This window comes from Gavia stellata, chromosome 9 (genome assembly GCF_030936135.1).
Source record: "Gavia stellata isolate bGavSte3 chromosome 9, bGavSte3.hap2, whole genome shotgun sequence".
Lineage (NCBI taxonomy): Eukaryota > Metazoa > Chordata > Aves > Gaviiformes > Gaviidae > Gavia > Gavia stellata.
Window position 1 is genome coordinate 16,955,710 of NC_082602.1, and position 24,695 is coordinate 16,980,404.

Below are 24,695 nucleotides of genomic sequence, written 5' to 3' on the forward strand. Positions count from 1 at the left end.
TATAATTACCACCTTGTCACAATACCTTGTTAAAGTGTAAATTACCCCTGTAACACAGCCAATGGAAGTTCTGCCTCTGGTAGTCAGTATGCATTAAACTGTCTCAGAGCAAACAGATTGTCCTTTGGCAGACAGCAGGAATTAAAAAAAAGGTTGGGGGGGGGGGAGAAAAGCCTGTCAACCAGTGAAAATGAAAACCATCAGAGCTGTTTTCTTTTAATTTTTGGTAAAAATAGAAATAAAATGGGAAATAGATCCCCCAGTACTGAAAGCTGGGGATGAGTAGTTTCTTCACTGTCCGGCAACAGAGCAGATCATAAAAATCACTCTTACACTGACGTAGACAGTAGCAAACAAGGAAATCTAGTTTGGGAGGCATATAAAGAATTCACAGTCTCAAATCAGGCAAGTCTGTGTATGCTGCAGAGGTACCAGAAGGATCCTGGTTTCTGTGAAATGCAGTGTATCAGCTCTACTGCTCTTCACCATCTGCTACTAAGTGAACCAGGCAGATATAATGATGCTGCCTCCAGAGGGAACCGTTGGCTGGTCCACCAGGAGGGGAGGGGAGCATTAGCAACAACCATCCATGAGAGGCAAAGGAAAAAGGGTAATGAAAAACATAAGATGAATATTCCAATTAAAGAACAGGTTTCAGTCAGTTCTCGGTGCATCCTGCTTTCTATCCTGTTAAGAAAGCTATTTAGGAACATGCTTCAATGCTGTGTTGTGCTCTTAAGATAGTCTTCAAGAGCAATGTTTTTTAGTAATTTTAACAGGATTCATTTGAATTGGAAATCAAGAAAGAGAAGTCTTACATTAAACTCTGCCAGATGAGCAGAGTGTATTCATCCATTTCATAAGAAGGTATATATGATTTACTCTAGATAATACTAAAACAATGAACAAAGTGATAACTCTGTTGAAGACACATTGTAATAAACTAACCTGCTTCCTTCCCAAGTGTGCATGGGCACACACAGATGTTCTATGTTAAATACACAGTAGACACTGGCATACGCATACAAATATATGTGTTTGGGCACAGAGAGTGAATAATGCACAGGCATTATATTTTGAATGCTTTAAATGGGGCTTGGCATCAAATAAGACTCTATTAAGCAAACTAACACAAATGAAAGTTCTCACCATCATCTTTCTCCTTTCTCTTCCTCCTCTGTCCTGATTCCTTCCCTCAGCTCCCTCTAGTACTTGCAGGTAAGTATTGCACTATGAGCTCTTATTCTATTTTTTCTGCAGTAGATGCAATTGTAAGTAACTGAATTAGTCTAAAACCCCAAACACATCAAGGAATTCAGCTGGTACGAGAACAATCTTTTTTTTTTCCCCAATCACAGCTTTCCATCTCTACCTGGGTGACACATTCTGTCTCTATAACTTTACATATTTTCAGGAGGCACAATAATCTCATATTTTGCAGTACTGGAGTTTCAGAAGCAGCTAGCATGGCTTTGGAGCACATGCTACATTATAAAGCTACTACCATCTGCACACATCCAATAGGCAAATTACCTTTCTTTAACCTTAGGAGAACTTCTACTAGCATAGTAGAGTCTACTAAACTATAGTTAACAATAATACATATTGAAAGACACAACAAAATAATACTGAGGTGTGGTTTTTTTTTTGTTTCCTTCACAATAAATGAAGTCAGTTAGAATTAAAGCTGCCATTAATTTACCTTGCTATGTCTGTGTAATAGCATAAAAATAGCTAACATCTCTCACTGATCTGTGTTTTGGAACAACTAGGCACAACAGGGTGAATTAAGATGAAGCAGAAGACTCCATTCTGAATATCCTTGCTTTTGTGACTTTAATGGTGCTTTAGCTTCATTTTTGTGTGTGATCTATTATGTTATAAAACTCCCAAATCCAACATAGCAAACATAGAGACACCTTGGCTAAGTGGTCATCACTGGTTTTGCTTTTCAAAGTCAGTTCTGATTTCATGTATCATTCTGAGCCCTTATGAAATAAAGAATAATTACAGAGGTGTTTTGAAGACCAAGTGCTGCTCCTCTGGGCATAAAATCCAGTGTTCCATTTTTAAGCAACAAGTATCTTCTATGGTAAACACCCTGGAATACAATACATTCCACTTGGATATCATTTCCTGGAAGCCCAGAACTGTGAGTGCAAATTGCAACAAGGTGACTATAATTAGGGAAGTTTTAGTAATAAGCATTAATGAAATTTGAAATTTTGGGACTTTGATTCACCTTGCTCAGTGATTTTATATTAGTGAGGAACTCAACTGTTTTAGAATGATATAGAAATAACAAAAATGAAACATTAATGTGGTGATTTCATAGGCTGAGGACAATATTCACAGATAAATCAGAATGAATCAGCTCACTGGTAAATTTAGTAACTGTTAATTTGTCGCGTTATGTACATAAAGATGTAAATCTATCTTTATTTTCCTCAGGCAAAAATATGCACTAGCACATCTAGCTTAAAATATTTTTGTAGGTAAAACAGTCTGGAGAGATAATAATTGGAGAGCAATATTAATTGAAAAAACAGCGCTCCTTCCATTCTAATACATTTAAGCTCCCAAATGCACACAAGCCTATTTCGTGATGTTAACTGAAACAATCGAACTCTGATGATAGCTACAAATACTACAGGTCTGTCTTTAAACCAAATTAGAATCACAGACTACACGTCTACTCTTAGTACAGTAATAAACACCAGCAAGCAATCATTACATCCAATTAGGCTGAGTACTTTCCTTAACTGGGTCATTTACCAGTCTCTCTTGCTCTTAAAAGTAGATTAAATGTGTAAACTTACATTTAATTACCTGTAACAGAACTCTTATGGGCAACATGTTGGAGTGTCCTTAATTTCATATTAAAATAAAAGAAAAGGAAGAAGGGAGCCCTAAAATATACACAAAAACATCTAGCTATTTCCTCAAATAAGCTTTTGATCTGTGGGCTGGTAGTGGTAGTACAGATGCTTACAAGATGGAGACACATTCATGTTTCTTTTGTGAGCTTTAACTTGTAAAAAAGGAACAACTGTGAAACAGAATTCTGTCCCATCTCCTCCCCACCTCCATCCTCTCTAATTTTCTTTAGATCGGGGGCCAAAACCAGATAAAAAGAACGGATAAAGAAAAAAGAGACAGGAAGAACTTAACAGAACATAGAAACCTGAACTCAAAACCTATAAATGTCTCTGGGCTGCTGTAAGGTAAGAAGTAATGAGGAAAGTATTTGGAACAAGCCCATGTCAGACAGGATGATTCTGAGCTCTTACCTCTTTCCAGAAGGTAAAACCCAGAAGCCTATGGGCTCTAAGTCTCTGCACCTTCTTCAGCACACTAATACATTTTTAAAAATCATTAGTATAACAACACATTCTCCTGTTTCTTCTACAGTAAAAAATGCTGTTGTTGCTGTACTTCACACAAAGATACCACACTCGATAACGGAAATCAAGTAGATACCACAATTCTCCCACCACATCAGCACAGCACTGTCCAAAGTTATAAGGCAACGTGGGGCAGGGCACTGTGCGCTGAACCCCTGGTTAGAAATCCTTGAGAGTTCCAGTGGTGATGTATTTCAAACCTGGGACTGCTGATTCAACCTGTCATTTCTAAGCAAACAGAATGAGATGCTGCATTTTCAGGCTGGGACTTTCAGATAGCTGTGCTGGATGAACACTCCAGGCCCCTGGCACTTTCTGTGTACATGTTAAGTTTGCCTTGTTTTGCATGCCAACATCTCCTCTCTCCTCCATCTAGTTCTGTGCATCGTTTGGCCTGGTGCTGTAGCCATGTAGGGCTTGTCAGAAAAATAAGGAGCTTATTTGTGCAACTCAGTGGAGTTAAATAGTATAACAAATGAGAGGCCAGTCAGCCATGTGCTTTGGGATCTTTCTAATCAAATATTTTAATAATACACAACAAATGATGCTGTATTCTAATGAATGAAATATGTAGCCAAGAAAACTTTATAACTAGTAATAGAAAAGTTGTTAAGCCTTTATTGCGATAAAAAAAAAGCTACCCCAAACAAGTTATAGAGTAGTTATCATTTATAACACATTTATATGTCTATGATATGATACAATTAATACAAATATTAATTTATTTCCATAATAAAAGATCAAAATAGTGCAATTAGGCTAAAATTCTCCTTGCAGCTTGCTAAGCAAAAGTAAGTCCTTATAGCTGCGTTGACCAGGATGCAAAGAACTGTCTTTCAGAGGCAGCTAGTTAATTTTCAGTAGAAACAGAGAAGGAATATGATTCCAAAGACTTTGATTCTTCTGTGGCTCCGTTCACGGTCCTATAGATATCTGTAGGGGAAATGGCAGTGTGCAGACCCCATTTTCCCTCTCTCCTAGGAGGTAAAGTTAATCCAAAGATGTTCAATGAGACTTGTCTTCTCTTTATAGCTCTCCTCAGACATACACATTGTCCCATTATCTAGTCAAGTGTTTTTTTATTCGGAAGTCATATTCACAGACAGCATCTAACTAAAGTGTGATTCATAGGATTAGAGTTAATAGACGAAAGAAGGTTCCTCCAAAGGAACTTGTACACTCATACACATCAGCTATTAGCAATGATGTAAAATTAAACACTATTTTTGCACCCAGCGTATATCCTCTGAACCTACGTCTGATTCTGTCTGCGCTCCTGTTAGTTCAACACCAGTCCTTTGAGATAACTCTCGATTTACACCAGCATGAGATCAGACTCAGAACTCTGTATCTAGTTACGAAAATTGTAAAAAATGTAACAGCAGCAACTAATGACTCATGAATAGCTTCTATAGGCCCAAATGTGTTTTGTTTACTTTATAGAAGGTGTGGGAGCCACTTAAACATCAGTATTTTCCTAGCACCATGAGTTGAAGCTCTACTTTATTTCTCATATTAAATAATTGTTTGTTTGCACAAGTAAACAAAATACTATGTGTGTAAAAGATGGGGAAGCAAGAGGTCAACAGAAAATACTAGTTTTGCTTCAGTTTGGTGCTAATATAACTTTTTTTTTTTTTAATATATATGCATACATATATGGAAAAACTGCCCTAAAGAACAAGCCGCTGAATTTTTCTGGCATGTGTCACAATGTTTAAGTTTTAAAATGGCAATGAACTCTGTTGAAAAAGCCTTTCCAAGCACACAAGAGCATTGCCATTTGCCCGCTAGGCACCGATTTCAGAGGGAGCTGAAACTGCACCCACTGAACTGCCAGAAAACGCACTCCTCTAACTCGGCATGGCTGCTGAAGACATAAGGTAGTGTTCAGAGCTAAATCCTTTTCCTGTGATCTCTGTCCGGACGGGGAAAGGGGTTGAGGACTCAGGAAAGGCAAAGGGTGTGAAGTCATAGGCACCAAAATTAAGGAAAGCTTCGGCAGATGTTTCACTGATACAGCACAATGACTGTCTTGGAATACTATGAAGTGCTCAGATCAAAATCAGCCCTGAAGACAGAAGAGATGGGTTACAATAAACAAAACCCATGAATTGTGTGATCCTAGTCTCTATTGAGAGCATGCTCTACTGCAGTGAGCCTAGCCACACCAGTGACAGTACAGGGTGACACAAAACCAGATCTTGCCTTGGATATTAACAAATATAAATCTCTCTTCCTGCACTGTAAATCCTACATGTATTGGTTTGGCCACTGTACATCTTATTTGATCCTTACATGTAAAAGACCAAGCCAACTCCCCCCAATTGCTATTATTTTTTGAGCTGTATATGCGAATGGGAAATACAAACAAATCTATTTCTATCCGTAAATAGGTAGCTCGAGAACGGAAAACCCTCACAAATAATGACAGTTGGAATGTCAATGTCTAATGTAAAGAACACATCACATACGTACATCCAAGTTACACCAACACATACGTTCTAGCTCATACATGCTCTTCAACCTTCTGAAACTTGGCTATGGGGACTGTGCAAAAAATGAATCACCTTTCAGCTCAGAAAGCAGACCATGCACTTCACTTACTGTTTGCACTGACCCACACAGTAGCAGGAATGCATGTATGTTTGTACTCCATTTCATGGTATTTTACAGACATATTTTAAACCACTGCCTAGCTGGGCCATCAAAACACTATCCTATGAGAGAATTTTCTGACAAATATCGACCTATAATCAGGTCAAAGCAATTCCCACCCAAAAGCTTATCAGGGCATTGGCTAAAAGAAGGAGAAAAACACATTATAATTTGATTTTGAGCAGGACAAAAACTGTATTATGCCTCACATTTTTTATACATTAAGCATATTGCCCTAGCGGGGCAAACACACCTGTCAAAACTTGCAAGCTTTCTTAGCTATACCTCAGTTTCAGAGTGGTGAACACAGAAATCACATCATTTAAATAAATGCCATGTTACATGACAGCTTTGTTTATGCTACATGATAATCTGAGAAGCATGGGTCGTCAGTGGAGGCAGAAATGGGCCCAAGGCACTTCTGTTTTACTTGAGCATCAGTAAGACTGAAAAGAGAAGGAGTGAGCATTAGGTCACTACCGAGCAGTTCTGAAGGAGCTTTTTCTTCTGGGAGAATTTATATTTAGTTTCATAAATACAATCAGTCCATCAGAATGAAAGAGACAGCCTTCCCTTGAAACATTACTAAAAATAAGTTAACGTACAGATATATATGTATTTTTCCCTAAAAAAAAAAAATTAATTGGATACTAGTTGGACATTGCTGAGGTAGGTTTACCATAGAAATTCTATAGCATTGCTTTTAAATATTCAAATTATATGCAGAAATTTTAATTTTTCATCCTTTTAACTCAGGGCTCAGATCTAGAATTTTTACAACTTTTTTTTTCTTCTCATGCTGTATTTGTAAATTCTGTGTTACCTTTAATTAAGATCTCCCTAGACTACTTATTTATTTTTGAAGAATGAAACATGCTTGCTAAATGAATTTTCTCAGGCTTTTGCAGGTTTCAAATCTATTAGAAGATGTCACTGCAGTGGAAGCGGAAATTTGTTCTAATCTCAATGGGAAAATATTCTGCTCTTAAAATGCCAGTTCAGACCAGAGCAACTCCGCTGTTTTTAATGGACTTCTTTAAGCATTATGCCAGTCTAGAAAGAGAATGAAGAAGTTTATTTTTCCCCTAAATTAGCTGCAGATAATTCCTTAGACAACTAAATAACCCAAACTATGATCTCTGCAGTATCACTTAACCAGTTTAAAAGTATTACCTAACCATTGCTGTAAGTAGGATGGTCAATCTACCACCTTTTAAATAATTTCACCACACATTTTAATGTAAATTATGCAACCCTGAATTTATACAATATTGACTACATAGTGAACAAAATTCATTTGGATACAGTTATTATAATAGCAGTTTTGACAGTTTCCAGCAAGAGCTCTTGAATCGTATGTTTGTGTAACAAGCCCTTTAAAGCATGGCAGTAGCATATAGGCACTCATAAAGGTAACACAACAGGTTTTACAGCGCACGCCCTACTGTCAGTTAAAGTAAACCCCAACGCTATAAAAGCAGGCTGCTTGACGAAACCAAAATAACTAACCCAGCAGACAAATTAAAAATTTCCAGCCTCTAGATCTGCAGAACCTTGTCAAACTCCTACCATCGCCTGTCATTCTCAGTTACTTTTCTTTAAGGTTTTATTTCTGTAGTATTAAATTGCTGAATCATTCAGTTTTAAGCTATTTCAACCTAAAAAACCAAACCAACACATTGATCTTCTTTTTAGAAGCAATAAAACATATTAAAAATCATAAAACTTTAGCTGACACATATAGCCAAGTTCAACTTAAACCTAATTTGTATTATCCTATAGGCAAGGTGACCACCAAGATATATATTAGAAGAAAAAAAAACAAACCAAAAAGGTTCCTGCTCTGACGAGATTCCAATCTGAAAACCAAGGTTGGTGAGCAAGTAAATAGATATGTATAAATAAAATGTGGACACTCTGACGATATCATGAATTATGAAAAGTTACGAAGAAAGGCAAGAAGCAGGTACTACTTTAAAAAACAGATAGATACACAGGAAAAAACTCTGGTTAGACTACAGGATGAGATAATTTAAACTTAAAAATGGGGAAAAAAATTGGAAAATGCTTGTTACTTGTTCCTTTTAAAATCACTTCAGTAAAAAAACATATACTTAATAGTTATTTAGACATACTGCCTGCCTTTTTGCCATCTTTTAATCTGGATTTATTTCCTCTAAGAAAAGAAATTAATACTTTCCAGTTAACATTTTTGAATAAAAACTTTCCTGTTCTTATGGAAACAAAATTAACTTCTGTAATGTTTAACTTGCCAAATTTGTACTGGTACCAAGCTTTTACTCATCTTTGCTGTTTACTGTCTTTTCGTTCATCCTCTTTCCCTCCATCCTCCTCTGTTGCCTGTTGATTCCTACCGATTGCAGAAATGACTGAGGTGTCTACTGGTGACCTGGAGGCTGATTGTAGCCAACAATCCTAGCACAATTTGGATTTTTATGCCAACAAAAACTTAGAAGGCTTCACTCTTTTTCCATACAAATACAAATCTGATCCAATAGCTGCTAGTCGGCGGCAGCAGAGGTGGGAGCAGAGGGCGCCAGGAAGGAACAAAGCTGCTTGGGAGCAGACTAACGTTTGGAGCAGGTTTTTCTGCTGAATGCACTTGTCAAACTCGACCTTTGAGCCCATACTGTTTTACTCATCCAGTCTCTTATTTCCTTCTTCTGATTTTATTCTTAAATGCCTGTACATTTTGCACGTTCAGGCTGAAATCGGAAGAGCGGTGCTTTCCTCCTGTAGCTCTAACCTTTTATGAGTAGGCCTCCAGTTCCCTGTTAACCAAAACCAGGGAACCCACCAGTGCCCCCAGACTCCAAGGAGAGGAGGGCTGTCCAGCCAAGAGTGTGCTCCAACCTTAGCCTATCCCTAGCAGTTTGGCTTTGCCTAGAAGAACCAAACGTCGTTTCTCTTTAACATCGATTTCTAACATACTTTAATTACTGTATTCATTTCCCTAAGCCATTTGAGATCACAGCTTCACATGCTCTCATCTTCTAGACCAGTGTAGTGACTACCCCAGAAGCCAACACACAATAAATATCCAGTATGAACATCTAACATGCATTCTTTTGTTCCTCCAAACATCTGTTTTGGTTGCACACACAAAGACCACTTTATGGTTTCTGCATTCTACCTTTCACAAAAATTGTCCCTTGATTTTTGAAATGTTTAAGCTGTCTAGTTAAGCAGGAAATCCAAAACCAATTTTTAGGTTTTTTGTATTTGGTTTTAGCCAAATATTAAAATGTCAGTGCAAAAAGCAGATAATTCTATTCCATGATGCACCAGAGATTAAAAGAAAATTGCATCTTTAGCACTCTACTACAGTGTTTAACTGCTCACAAATGGATATTCATGTTTTTGTAGTAATTTACAGTGTGCAATAGATATTGTAATCTAATCCACCACAACTGCATAATTTTTGACCAACTTGCTGTTGATAAATAATGCAAGTATCAGGTTATTAGATTTTTTACAATTAAGTGACTAAGAAAGCTGTTTATTGCCTTCCGTTATACCCTCTGTTAATAAGATCGTTGTTGCAGATGTTCATGTATGCTGCATTGATGTTTAATGGTGCATGATGCTCTAGGTGGTTCCCATAACCTTGCTTTGTCTACTATGAGCTGACTCAATTGATATGATAATAGAGAAAAGAGGTCTGAAACAAGCTGGGCTGTACTGGTGCAATTTGCATAACCTTTAAATTTGCCATCATTTGATAGCCAACTGCTCCTAAAAATTCTTATTCAGTTGTCAGCAACAACAATATACTGTACAAACACCATTCTGCAATTGGACAGGTGGGGAGGAAAGAGAGGACTTGCATAGTTTATTGCACTTTTATCTTCTGTCAGGAAATGTACTTATTATCAAATTTATAAAGCCAACAATTCGGAGCAGAGTTCTGCAGTTTCATTCGTGATCAATTGCTATTAGCCACAATGCCTGGCCTGGCATCTTTTCAGGTTCACAGTACAATATCACAGTGTCGGATTACAGGGGACATAAATATTTGGTTCCATAGACTCCTCTCTGATTCAGTTTTGACTGCTAATCACTGGGGCAGGGAGAGGAATCAGGATGGATTAGGAGGGCGGTGGGGGGCATAGGGTAGCAGGGTACAGCAAACAAAATCAATGTAAGCAGTCCTCCAAACTTGAAATCTGGTTTCTGACGACTCTATGTATTCTTTTTAAACAAACACTAGTATTATATCGTTCAGTACGTATAGCCAAAACCTAACAATATAAAAGTAGTTCATGTTTACTGTATTCACTAAATCTGCTGTCTGTATATAATTTAAGTCAGGTCTGATTACTTTACTGACTTTATTATTTGTAACAAAGAAAATAGCTGTGGTGAAAATAAGCCGGAGCCTGCTTTCATTCAAATGGGATCAACTACATAAACGTTATTTTTGTGGTATCCAGAGGTTTATCTCTAAACTGCCACTTCATATTCTATATTACGCTCAGGTGTGTCAAGGTCAGGTCATCGGTATATGAGTAACATGCACAGACTACTTTTCAGATATGGCATTTAAACCGCTTCCACTTTGCTTTATCTGTAAAACCTACTGTGGAAATCACTGAGCCAAACCGATCATAAAATCTCACAATTCCACTGTTAGACAATTAACCGTTTTTGAGAACTCCAATTAACCTCCCCTCCCCCCAACGTTAACTCCAGATGTTTTGTCCTCTTAAACAAAATGAATCCTAAATCCCCAAAGTCAGGTGAAGCAGGATCCATTCAAGACTCCTTTTTGTTCACTTTTTCCACTAGCCAGGATCACTGCTCTGACCCTCCTGGAGGTAAGGATTTCTCTTCCATTCAGCCACCTATTTCCCACAACTTCTATTGCCTGCAACTGGATGCTACAGCAGAGAAACTTCTAATCAAAGGGTCAGTTCTTCCAGTTAACTTTCGTCCAGGGTCACCATACATACCCACATTTTACTCTCCTTCCATTCTGTGCAATTATTTTGACTATTTGAGCAGCTGAAGATTAGAGGCCTAAAAATGTAAGTTCCATCATTTATGGCAAAAGCATGACATGGATAGCTACAATTTAAACTTTTCTACAATGTTCATTCAACTGTAATCACAAGATGGGAAATAAAATCTCTAAATTAAAGATGATAGGCTATCAGAGTCTGTAGGGCACCTTCTGAGCAGAGATTCTGCTGTTCAAACTCCTCTGTGATGATTTGTTATGAAGTGAGCTGCTGCCTAATAAAAGGCTAAAACTGCCAAAATAATGGGAAAAAAAAGATCTTCTACAGAAGATATTCTGCCTAGGTGCCAGTGGTCAAAGGGTCCAGTTCTTTATGCACCTCATTTGTAACAGACAACAAAGAAGATACCTTAAGGTAAAACGTGTTATCAAATCTTTCAGCATACATAAAGTTTGCTTTTTGTATAACCTCTAGGTAGCCTACAAAAATTGAACCAGAGATTGCAGACAAGGTACAACACACAAAAAGACACATGGATCAGGATAAACCATTAATATTCATGAATGTTTTAAGTTCTCCACGGCCATAATCGATATCCAATGAAGTTAATGAGATCTTCCATTGATTTCAAAAGACACTGGGTTGAGCCCCAGAGACGATATCACATTCTCTGCAAGCACTCCAGCTGATAACACATACTTTGATAAGTTGCTACCCTCCCATTCAGAATTTTAGCAATGAACAAAAGATGCGTTATCTTATTTCAAACTGGTTTTGCAAAATGAGCAATATACCATTACAAAACTCAAAACGGAGCATTTAATATCTTTAATTGAAGAGCAGTCAAGGCCACAGCAGTTACTTGCAATGTTAATGACAATATGAGATCCATAAGTAAGACAATCGTTATTTTTGTAAGAAGGAAATGAAAAAAAAAGCCTGAATATGTCATCCTCCCAAAAGGTTGAGACTTTGTTTTGTTTTAACTTTGAGCCTCTAGAAAGCAGTGCTTCAAACTCTTATGACTTCTAACACATCTAAGCCCATCCAATAGATTTAATCACTGACAAATAGAGTTATAAGTTCAAACTGGCCTTGACCTTGGGCAGTATGACATTATCTGAAAACCATTAATGGTCTGAAACTAAAGGAAAAGCTCATTAATAAAAGCAAAACCATACAAAGGTAAAAAAAAAAGAAAAAGGAAAAAAAGGAAGTTTTATTAAAAGTATTGATCATGACCTAGGGCACTACAGACATTGATCTATCCCACATCTCCACAGGAAAAAAAAGGTTAAGCCAACAAATTATTGATCTATTATGAAACCTGCTGAACAAGCCATACATCTAATTTCTTACAATGAAAAAAATAATCACACCAAATTAGGGTACATAGAAAATATATTTCTTAAAGATTATTGGTAAAAAATTACTATCTGATTGATTTAATAAAATAGCCACCCTTTTAGTATGATTTGAACCTAAGTGTCAGGAGGTGAGAAGTCTATGCACTGTAAACCTTTAAAGCATGGGTTTCAGATTTCAACTCATTAAACCATATGTTTTTAAGGAGAAATGGGTAGCGTCCAATACAGAATACTGCAGCAACACAGAATGCATGTAGAGAAAAGGACAATGCTGAACTTTAAACTTAAAGCATAAATTTAATGAAAAGTTTATAGGGTAATTATTTTAAACAAAACAGAATACTGTAGTTTTGGATTTTCTTCAGTTGGTTCATGAAGCCAGGAAGATATATTTAGACTGATATAGCATTGTAGCTGCAAAAACAGTTGCTGAAAAACTAAAAGTCACCAGAATTTCATGTTTGATGTACATGGAGAAGGGCAAGTGTCATTTTCAGAAAATAGGGGATAACCTTGTCAAAGCTGCATCAATTACACGTACACGTGAAAAGCACAAATTAAATTTGGAAGTCTGTCATTAGTTCCAGTGCTTCCCAAGTACTGAATGACCAATTCTGCTGTCTCACCATTCTTTTAATATAGTTCTATGATAAAATCGTTGGTTTTCAGCATATAAGATGTCAAAGAGATGGTTTCCCTTCTGACAGTATATTCATGGCTCTGTCCCCTTATTTGCTCTTTGCTTTGCAGACATAATTCTACAATGTTACCAGCTGATCCTGGACCAACTTTCCTTCCAACTTCGGAACTACAGTCTTTGTTGCTAGATGGAAGTTCAAAAGAAAACATCATGTTTTATGCCTCAGAGTGAGGCTCCATAGCAGCTTCAGCCACTATAGTTTGCAGATACTATAGTCTCATCCTTGCCTCCTTCTACTGCAAACCCTGCCTTCTGCCCTCCCATGCTGGCACTAGTACTCACCTGGACCCTGCAATGAGCTGGTTCAGAGACCTCACTACCTTTCCAGAGCAGGTTTCTGCCAGTCTGTGTGGACTGCTGAACTGGTTCACCATGCAGGCGGAGACGTGCTGGAAGGATGGGGGAAAAGTAGGGGATGGAAATGTGTGTCCTAGGATGAGTCAGTGATTTCTGATTTTTCTATCACTTTAAAACAGCCAGGGACCCAAGTCTCAGTCTCTCATGCTCTGAGGACTATGTAGCCACAGAATGAATAAGGTGAATCCTCATCCCTTCCCGGATGGCCCAGAACAGCAGGGGCCTGCCTTGGTAACCATAAGGCTTAATTACTACCATTCTTCTCAGGATTTCTGGTAGGTAGTTCTGTTGCTTCATGGTTTGAGCAAAAACAATAACATGGTGCCGATGTAATTTTTTCTGTATGAACCACCTCACAATTCACTCAGGTCACCAGTAAAATGGTACCGGTTTTAAAATACTAGAGCCATGTATACAGGAGGCATCAGAAACTTATGATAAATTAAGTCTGTGTGGATGCTCTAACTGAGGAATAATATCACAGGGAAGGGCTCATTTCTCCAAAAGAAAAAAAAATTAAACTACAGTGTACTAAGGTACTTTCTTTCCTGAACAAGAGTGTGCATTTGAGATTTAATGGCACCTGAATCTGTATCTTACTGTAAATTCATTCAACTTGGCTCTCCAGGGTCAAGCAAGACAGACCTCAAGTGATTTAAGAGGTGGCCTTATTGAAATCCCCCTGCCTAAGTCCAGTCTTGATGTTAACTGTGCCTACCTGTTATGGGGGGCATGTCTAGGCTACATATACCATTTCTGAGCCAAGCTCTTCAGTGTCCTGTGTGCCATCTTCTTGTGATACATTTAGACTCATTTGGGATAGTAAACCCAAAAGTTGAGTGTGAAGAATTGCAAAAGTGTCTCACACTAATGGGCTATAAAATTCTTTGCCAATCAATGTAAAAAAGATGCACATACAAAAAACAATTCTAGCTTTAAATACACAATGATGGGCTCTAAACCACCTATTACCACACCATAAAGAAAATTTGAAGTTACAACAGATAATTCTATGAAAATGTCAGATCAATCATCGGTGGCAGCCAGAAAAGCAAATAAAATGTTAGGAATTATTAAGAGAGGAATACAGAACAAAGGAGACAACAGAATTAAACCACTCTGTAAACTTCTCAGGCACTTGAACATTCTGGTCCCCCAGTTCACAAAGTGTATAGCAGACCTGAAAAAAGGCATAGTGAGGGGTGAGCCAGGGTGTCAGAATTATGGAGCAAACAAAGAACAAATAAACAGAATGGGAAAAGAGTCTGGAAAGAAGACTAGTGAAGGGGAGATAAACAAGAGTTCTGCAAAATCAAAAGTAACAAGACGTTGTATGTGGAATGATTATGGACTGGCCGTGCAACACAAGCAGCAGGAGACAGCCAGCAACATTCTTAAGTGGCTGAATCCAAACAAATAAGGGGAGGTATTTCTTTACATAACACACAGTCTGTGAAACTTATTATCACAAGATATTATGTATAGTAAAATCCTATTTTGGACTATTAAGCGCCAAGACAACATCTCTAGTTCAGAAATTCCCAAGCTGCAGATCGCTGGAAGCTAGGAGAGTGTAACATGGAACTATCATTATAGATTTGTTCTGGTTTTACCCTCTTTTACAAGCATCCACTACTGTACACTGTTGCAGATACCAGGTTAGACAGACCTTTGGTCTGCCTCAGTCCTGCTCCCACTCTTTCACTCTATATTGCCTCTCCAACATCATGCAATTTCTACCACCTAAGCAGTAGATTTGTATATTAACAGTTATGCCTCCAAGAATCCTTTTTAGAATTATGGTACAAAACCTGTCTTCCTAAATGTATTTGTATCCGAGAAACAAATATAGAAATTCTTCTGTGTAGGAATACTGCCTAGTCCTAAGGAATGGGATAGGGGCCCGTATTTACTGTCCTTCAACAAACATGCATTTTTCACAGCTTAAAGGAGTAATTTTTCCTCAGAATGACAGAATGTAAATTCATTGTAGTACCTGTAATTCAGGCTAGGTTTAATAAGAGGCACAGTTTTGCCTTATTACTAGCGATTATACACGAAACGGGAATTTCCCAGCTTCACTCTCAATTTCTGGGCTAAACTAGTGCATTAATACATTAGACTAGAAAAGACATCCTTTTCTTAAATCGATATGAAATCACTGCAACACACACGTTACATATATACATATATCTATTTATATATATGTGTATGCATTCTTGGAGACGTAACAGTTGATACAGTTTTAAGTCCAGTCAAGATACCAGTATCCAGGAACTTAGGTTTTAATAATGTGTTTCAGCTGTCTAATAAAATGCTCAGACCTCCTCTCCCACACAGCATGAAAGCATGAATGGTCTCAGTTACAAAAAAGATATTACCAGTTTTGCTATTCATTAATCGCTATCAACAAACATTCATTATTAATTTAGGTTTTGTGGTTTCCTAAGTCACAACTAAACTAAAAATAATTCTGTTGGGCTTTCTGGCTCATTTGTTATGCCATTAGCGGACTAAAATTTCCTTTTTTCCTGAATCCATTTTTGTTTTTTAAACTTTTCTTTCCATTTGTGAATATAAATGCATAGGGAACAGTGAAAGTGTGTAATCCTGTGAAAAAGAGTACACACTGTATTATAACCCAACTACTATTTCCCTAGGTCCAAGACACTACTTTTGTTTGCATAAACACATAGGAAGGCTGTCTGATAAAAAGAGCTAGTCAAGGTTTTCCTGTCTGGAAGGCTAAGGATGAAAGCTGTGAGGAGTAAGGAAAAAAATAACGCTTCTTCTTGCTTCTTAGAGGAGAACACACAATACTCAGTAACTTACAGAAAGAGGAGCTGCAAACAGGCCCACCATAAAATGTCAGCAGTGTCAATAGTAATAAATACTTCTATGTTTTATAGAGAGGCTTACAAGGTTACATGCTGGTCTATGATTGCAGCACAACCTGACAAAGAAAACCTACTGACCTCTGCTTAGAGTAAGTTGTATGCTTGAACATCAGTCCTTTTTATTCCCCCAAAAAGCATACAGTGTCATGCCATTAAGATTTAAGAATGGCTCTTAAAAACTCTCTAGTTTCCACAATTTTGACAACCCTTCTAAAACAAATGGTTTAAAAACTCTCCTTCTAAACTATTTAAGGTCTGACATATCCTTACAAAGTAAAAGAGGCTTCATCGTTCGTAAAAACATACTATCCATACCTTTGTTGTTATTTTCATTTAGCTCAGGTTTTGGTTCTATCCAAACACATAAACTTCAAATTTATGAACATATGTGCATATATTACCTTAAGAATGGTTGTACTGGGTGACACCAACAACTATTTAGCTCAATATCCTGTTTCAGATAACAGGTAGAGGCAAATGCCTAGTATTACTCCAACATCCAAGGCTTGGTAGGTAGGCGCTAAATTTTGGTAATGTTGCAAGTTTTATTGCGACATATTAATTTGGCTATATTGCACACACTGATTAATTTAAGGAATAGATTAAATAACAAGTAATAATAACAAGTAGAAATTCACAAAACTATTTCAGTATGTACTATGTGGTAGGTGCGCAAAGAAATTTTTAAGACGGACCTTTCTCATGCTACCACATTCGCCAGCACTGCTAATACATTTCCTGAAATATTCTCAAGTAATGTATCCCAATAACTGAAGATGTACATGGTTAGTAAGCCCTGAGGTGGCTTTAATGCTCGAATCCTTAAAAAAAAAAAACAGTATTTACCGCCGTACTCTAACAAATGAGGTTATTAGAAATGTGCCCTTAACAGAGGTGGTCTTGCAAACATTGAGGGGAAAAAAGAATGGAAAATTCTATGTTCAAGCCTGAACGTGCCAGATTTCATCATTCATAACTTGAAAAATGTTGAAGTGATTTTCTTTAAATTTGGATTGTTTTTCTTTCCTCTATTAAAGCTATAAAACAAGCCAAGTTTAAAGTTTGTAGCTTCAGCTGTTTTTGAATTATGCAAATATTTCAATATAAAAGTATGTTTTTCCATTGCTGAACTGATTTTGCTCAGACTTTCCGAAGACTTCCCTTTGGGCCAAGACCAGTCATAAAATGTATCTGACTAAAAGTAATTTGTTTAAAAATGTTATGAGCAACTCTGTAAAAGGGATAGCTTTCACAGAATTTGATTCTGACAAATGTTATAGCACACATATAGATATGACATATATGTACTTGCCAGAGCTTGTGATTTTTGGTGTTTCTTAAAAGCTCCAGCTGCTGGAATCAGGAGATTGCATGTATTCATTAACTCTCCCCACTTTCCCCCCATATGTATTTTTTGTGGTTACAGAAAAAAGTGTTGAAACATGAAATGAATGTATCCCATAAGCTCAGGAACCCCCTAAGTCAAATCCAGAATCTCAGGCCTGGGAAGAGGGATATGATGGAACAAGGCTGTGGTAGTAGGACCAGAGTCTTGATAGCCAAGTAATTCCCATTATGGACGAGGAGCTTCCGCACAAGGAATTAACCCAACACTGTTCCTCAAACAACTTTTTGTGGTAAGCAAGTCCACAGATCCTATTTTCAGTTACCAATACCCTTCCCAAACCATAATCCTCTGTACTGAAAGGTTTTGTCACAGGTGTCTCTCACAGACTACATTTTTTCAAGAGAGTTTTATCAAAATTGAGTCGTGTTGGGGACTGATGCTAGAGAAAATTACAACGCTTTTGTCAATGCTAATTCTTAGGGTCACTGAGAATATCCAATGCCTCCAAGTTCTTCAGTAAAAAGATAAAATTTGATGCCATAGAAAAATGCACCTCAGGTTGCCCAGAGAGATTGTAGACGCCCCATATCCCTGGACACATTCAAGGTCAGGCTGGCCGGGGCTTTGAGTAACCTTATCTGGTTGGAGATGTCCCTGCTCACTGCAGGGGGGTTGGACTAGATGACCTTTAAAGGTCCCCTCCAACCCAAACCATTCTATGATTCTATGACATGAAGAGGAAAGCTTCAGACAACAATCATTTGCACATGCTCTGTGGAGTCTTATTAGAAGCCGACAGTTAATTTAGTCAACATTTCATCTGCCACAGCTCCTGTGTGCCAATCCTAAACACTCCTCTCCTTCCCTATAAAACAGGCTGATCACACTCAGCTTGAATTTGAGCTTGCTTCTTCCTTGCAATTATTCCTCCTGACAGAGAACAGGAAGGAAGGGGAGAGAAAAGGGGCCTTGGGGCTGGAGTACTGTGACGGAGGAGATATGAACAGACAGTAGAAAGACCCAATGCGCGCCATGATAAAGAGAGAGAAATTTTTCCTCCGAGAACACAAATAATTCAGACAGCCAAAGAAAGTGGACTGACAAATGGGAATGGCTTACGTTGGGATTGCTGATGCAGTTATTGCTTCTCACCGTTGTCATGATCTGCTCCGGTTGCATGGATCTCTAAGTTGCTTGTCAATCCGTGCCTGAGTGTCTACAGCTCATGATCTGTTGGAGGTGAGCCACCAGTGTTTTTCGCAGGCATTAAAACAATGTTGTGTAAACTGCAGCAATTCATAAGCTGACTGAACGTCTTTATGGTATAGCTGGGCCAGATTGTTGGAGGAAGTAGATGTTTTAGCTGTCTCCATCTAAGCTCTCTCCCTCATCTATCAGAGCTATATTCACAGAACTTTTTGGTCAATCTTTCTTTCCTTTTGGTAACAAACTGCACCTTTCTGCCCTATGCTCTACTCCTCAAATACCTGTTGATACTTCCATTCTCTGGAATTTCCAGGAGTCAACAACTGTCGCCACAGTCCTGTCCACATGTAATGATGGGCTGTATTTGGCCTTCTTCATCCCACCAAAACCCCAAGAAATTCCACATCTAATTTCCAGCACATATAATTCTGTGCCCTTTCAGAATGAGCTGGCAACCTGCAACAACCCCTTTTATCCATCTTATTTCCTCTCCTTCCAGCCAGAGCTGTATCAAAGTGCATCCCCTCATTATTTCCGTTACCTGATCCCCCATTCAACCTACACATAACTCATCGAAGAGGTGCACTCCTCCTCTCATAACCCAGTCCCTCTCAACTTAGCCCCATGGCTGTCTTGCCCTCGCCAGTATGCAGAGGCTTTATCTGACAGCGGAAACGGACCTCTGTTAAGGATGTTCTCACAGCCTCAGTGTTGCCTTTCTCATCTTGCCATGTGTGGGCAGGGGGAAGGGAAAGAAGCAGGGGTGGCCATTGGCGGTGTCTCTTCACAGAGCGCAGCCCAATCCAAGCCATTCACTTCTACTCCCATGGCTCACAGTAATGCTGGAGAGCAGAGACCTTTCCGTAGGGAAAACGGAGAAGGGGAGGAGGGAAAAAAGGTAGAAAACCCACAAAGGCCAAATTCACCTTGGAGTCTTTTACTGTCACACCTGTAAGCTCCAGCTCCATCCTGCGCTCTTTCAGAGGATGTAAACAGAGATCACTGGAATATGTGATACTCCCAACAGCTGATGAAGAATGGTTAAAGGCAGCAGTACAAGGAAAGAAAGGGAGAGTAGAGTCCTTTGCCTGGATACTGATGGCCTCTGGTTGAGTCACTAGTGACAGAAACATCTTTCAACTAATAAACATGTTCTTACTATGGACAAAATATAAAGCAGAAGGTACCTACAAGCATGTCCAAATCCATAGCTGACTTTGCAAATACTATTTTAATCTAGGCACTAACATATTGAGAATAGATTGTTTTCTCAGAAGGGCAGGATAAACAACTACACAGCCTGCTTTTTAAAAAAAAAGCTATTCTTCTTCTGTGCATTAGAAAAACGAAATGAATTTTATACTGGCAACTGCTCCTAAATGCAGCAATTCTTCCAGAGATCATTTCAAAACTTTTTACACTTTCCACTGCAGGTTTCAAAGCACAACTAGACCTAACTAGTGTTGAAATAAGTGCGTTAGCAGTACTCTATGCCAATCTCTGGTATCATCATATGCTAAATTAAGGGACACATTTTCCTTCTTTCATTATTATTTTAATGTGAGGAGGTGGGAAAAAGATGATCCACACCAAAGGAAGGAAAAAGGGGAAAAACAATAACAAATTGGTATCTCTTTCAAGAACTGCCCCACAGGCCAAACATTTTTATGTTCTTAATCATTATTAAATGACTTAACATGACACACAGAGCCTGGCGAATGATTGCATCCTGACATGAGAACGAATTACAAATGAAATGAAAGATCAAGCTGTATTAGAGGACTGCCTCTGGGAAATGAAAATCTTTAATTCTCTTTTATTATTGACATTTATTTGGCTGCCATGAATAACAACATAGCAAAGAGATTCAGCTATGCTTGTGCACTGAATAGCTTATCCCACGGCTCAAAACTGCCTTAACATTTATCATGTTTGCTTTTGTAGCTGACACCATTGCATACACTCTCTATCCATCTTGCATTTATCATGCATATGAAGTGCATTCTCTAATTTAAGTTCATTTCATAGCGAACAAACAGCTAAGATTAGCAAGTGTCAGTCCTCAAATAAGCTCCCAGTTGTAAAAATATCAAAGAAGGGATTAATGGATTTGTTAACAACTCCAGTTTGAAGAATAAAATAAGTACACTGTGAAAATTAAATAAGAGCACAGGAGGGTTACATATAAGATTTAGGTTTACTACTGTTATTACTAGCTCATGTATAAAAACATTTTTATACTGCTATTTTTCAGCCAACTGTACAATACTCAAGTGGAATGCCTCCATATGGGCCATACACGTAAAGAAGTAACTTTCTGGAAGCAACGCTTTCATCATTATTCAGTGAGATAGACATACCCAACTCTCAATGACTGCTTTCTATTTCCTTTAAATCAGTTTGTAGCTAACAAAAGAAAGGAAGAAGCAAACTATTGGAGAAATCATTCAAACTGCTGCTAAGAATGATCTACATTACAGTGATGTACCTACTTAGTGCCTGGCCCTGCAGCCACAGTCTGAAGCCAATTCTGCTTTTGAGGCAAATATCATATGAGTAAGCACCAGTCCCTGAGGTGCAAAGCTTCCTCAACTTCACTTCATTTCAAAAGGAGGAATTCAGCCCTGACTTACCTTGTGAAAGAATGAACGACTAAAATGGCTTGCCACAGCACATGTTTTTAATAGCTTTATTTAGTCTAGAAGCATAGGTGGACAGAATTAAAGAGACTGTCAAAAGGTAGGCAGTCATGTTTATAATGCTTAAATCTGTGCATCGTACATCATCAATTTAGACAGCACAAACTACTTGTATCCCTGCTAGAACACCTTTTTCCCACGTACTCCTTTGAGAATAGAAGAGCAGACAGATGAGAAAAGCTAAAGTGAGACTTTCTGCTCAAAGCAAAAAAGCCTGGAAATTCACTTAGTACTGGATTTCACTTCCTCCTCTTCCCAAATGTTTAAATATACTATACTGTTGCACAGCTGTTCTCAGCAGGCATAGTGTGTTCTTGTTTGCAGCAAAGATGGCTACACAGATAAAATCTCAAGTCATAAAAATCTGAGTAAAACCAACTGGATCAATATTTTAGATCTACGTTATAAAAAAAGAACTTAAGATGTTCAGAACTAAATTCTCAGGCATTCCTGTGAAATATTAACTTCTCAAATTCAGAATCTTAAAACAATTAAAAGCATAACAGATGAAAAACAGACTAATATCAAAAAGCAAACGCTCCGACTACCATTTAACAGTTATAATTTGTAAAACCACAATTTGTAATTGATTAACTAGAATATTTACTGTGAGTGACAATGGAGATTTGAAAAATATACCTGTAGCCATTACAGTGTCATCTTTCCCCTGGGTGAAGACTACGATTCGTTGCCTTTTAGCGTTCACCTTTGGCAGGGCTTGTGTCTTCCGGGCTATCTCTTTAATGTCTTCAGTCTATTAATCGAGAGAAAGAAAATTCTTGTTACCAGCATACTAGAGTGGTGAGGGATTAGAACTTTATTAGCAGATCAAAGATTTATTTTCTTATGGTTGGGTATAAAATAGACTTTACTGTCAGTAGAGGAAGATTTTTAGAAGGAGGAATACTTCATTCTCCTAAGGGTTTACATGGTACTACGAGAACATTGTTTTTAATCTTGATAATGATAGTTCAGCTATTCCAATTGCTGCAAAACTGCAAAGCTAACAGAGGAATTACAGAGCATTTCCTAATGAGCAATTAGTGGGTTTCTTTGCTGCTGACTGGATTCTAACCTTACCTATCATAAAATTAAAAATAAAATTGGTAAGAGAATACTTTGGATAAACTCTGAGCCTGATTTTCATCCAATTTAGTCAGGTTTTACAGTACTATAATCCCTCTGATTTCAGCAGGATTACAAATACTGTTTCTCTAACTTCCCTACAGCAACTGATCTCAGCAAGTAAACCGCCTGTACCCTGCAGCCCCTCAGAAGGTGTGGGGCCCGGGTCAATACGCTCTGCGCTCCCCAGCTGGTTGCGTAATTGAGATGCAGGGAAGCGAAGGGTGAAGGCTATATTCAGTGGGGTACAGAACACCCCCGATTTTATGAAGTTAGGCTAAGCTGCAAAAATTTCCGGAATCTTTGATTTAAAGGGACTTTGTCTGTAGACCATAGTGCAGGTAGCTAGCAACAGAGAAACTGGCATACTGAACCAAAACTCTCATCCATCCAAACAGCACAACTTGTCATTAGAGTATTATCCTTCCTATTCTCATAGTTGCCCTATGATCTGAAACACAAGGATTGCAATTTCTAATTTACTCAGTTTTCAATCTAATCCAAATATAGGTATTCCTGTTATTTGTACAAGCATCAAATCCTTTTATGCGGGAAGCTTTTGTTCTCAGATTTATCTCAAGTCAGGAAGTTCTACAAATTAACTTTGGTATATGCAAACCTATTTCTTGCCATCATTTATACTTTTTTTCTTTTATTTTGTTAACATGAGAAAAAGTAAGAAAGACTGTAATTATCCTCTGTGCTACTTACCACGTCCCACTTTATTCATATCTGTGTTAAATAACCCCATAGTTTTTTCCCCAGTTTCCTCTTGTGTACGAGCAACTGTAGTGAAATACAGCTGATTTGGTGAGGGCCTAGTGTTGAATATATGAAGACATAACAATACTTTCTGCATTGTTTTGCATCCTGTTCGTTATGATTCCCAACTAATTTTTTAACACAATTACATAATGAATAGACTTAATTTATAAAGCTGTCCAGAGTGGTTTCAAGTCATTTACCAGAGTTGTTACAATTAATTTATAATATTAATAAATTGATTTTTATCTTCCAAAATCAGCATATAGTGTTATTTTGAAACCCAGGTACAGTATGTGCCGTTTTGACTGCAGCTGCTGATTTTAACAAGAGGTTGATTATTTTTCATCAGCAGGTCAGTTAAACACTTGAAGAACTTTAATCTGTATACCATTCAGTCCTGGTTACTTGCTGATTTTTTATAATCTTGTTGATCTTCAAGCACTTCACCTTTATTATGGACAGAGAATATGCCTGGGCTATATAGCCCAGGGCTACATGCCCTGGGCTATATAGCTATATAGTATCTATTTATGTGAAAATTATCTAGCTCTACTCTCAGCCTCCCTTTAATTTCTCCCCCAACTCTGGTAGTCAGTGAGCTCATTGATTTTTACACATTTGCCAAGCATGAAAATAATTTCCCCTTACTTATTAGTCTCTTTACCTCTTTTTTAAATTCTTTCATACTTTTCATTTCCATATACTACAGTCTCATTTGTGTTATTTCTTCCTTCCTCCTGCTTAGACTATTAATATAGCTTTTAGAAGGCAACGTCTTCCACCAGAGAAGAAAGAGAAGAACATTGAACCCCTCTGCGTGGACTGAGGACAGTGAACAGGGGCCATCTTATCCCTAATTCTCAAAAGGCGAGGAGTCCCTTAAAGATGCCACAGAAAAAAATTGAAATTGCTGCTCTTCTGTTTTGAAATGTCTTTTTAAGAGATTTGCAAATAGTAGGTATCAGCTGGTGGCACAAGCTGTTGAATAGGGGATGGATGGAGAATTACAGCCCTCCAGCTTGGTAATACATAGGCTTCTGAAGGTTCACCTAAATTCTGAACTATTTTAGGCCTTGATAATTAAGAGATCCGTGAACTAGAAAATGCAATAAAGCATCATGGAGATCAAAGGAAACAGGAGAGAGGTGTTTAGTTTTTGCTAAGTAGGAAGTGTCTACTAGTGACTT

General features: G+C 37.9%; 1 protein-coding gene across 5 annotated transcripts in view; it reads right to left on the minus strand.

The window, feature by feature from the left end:
- The window catches only part of ADK (adenosine kinase), a 301,310-nt gene that overhangs the window by 20,289 nt on the left and 256,326 nt on the right, over positions 1-24,695 (minus strand). For all 5 annotated transcript variants that reach the window (XM_059821173.1, XM_059821176.1, XM_059821177.1 and 2 more), the window contains one exon: positions 22,258-22,372. In XM_059821173.1, coding sequence (XP_059677156.1) covers positions 22,258-22,372 — 115 coding nt within the window. The remainder of the gene's footprint in view (positions 1-22,257; positions 22,373-24,695) is intronic.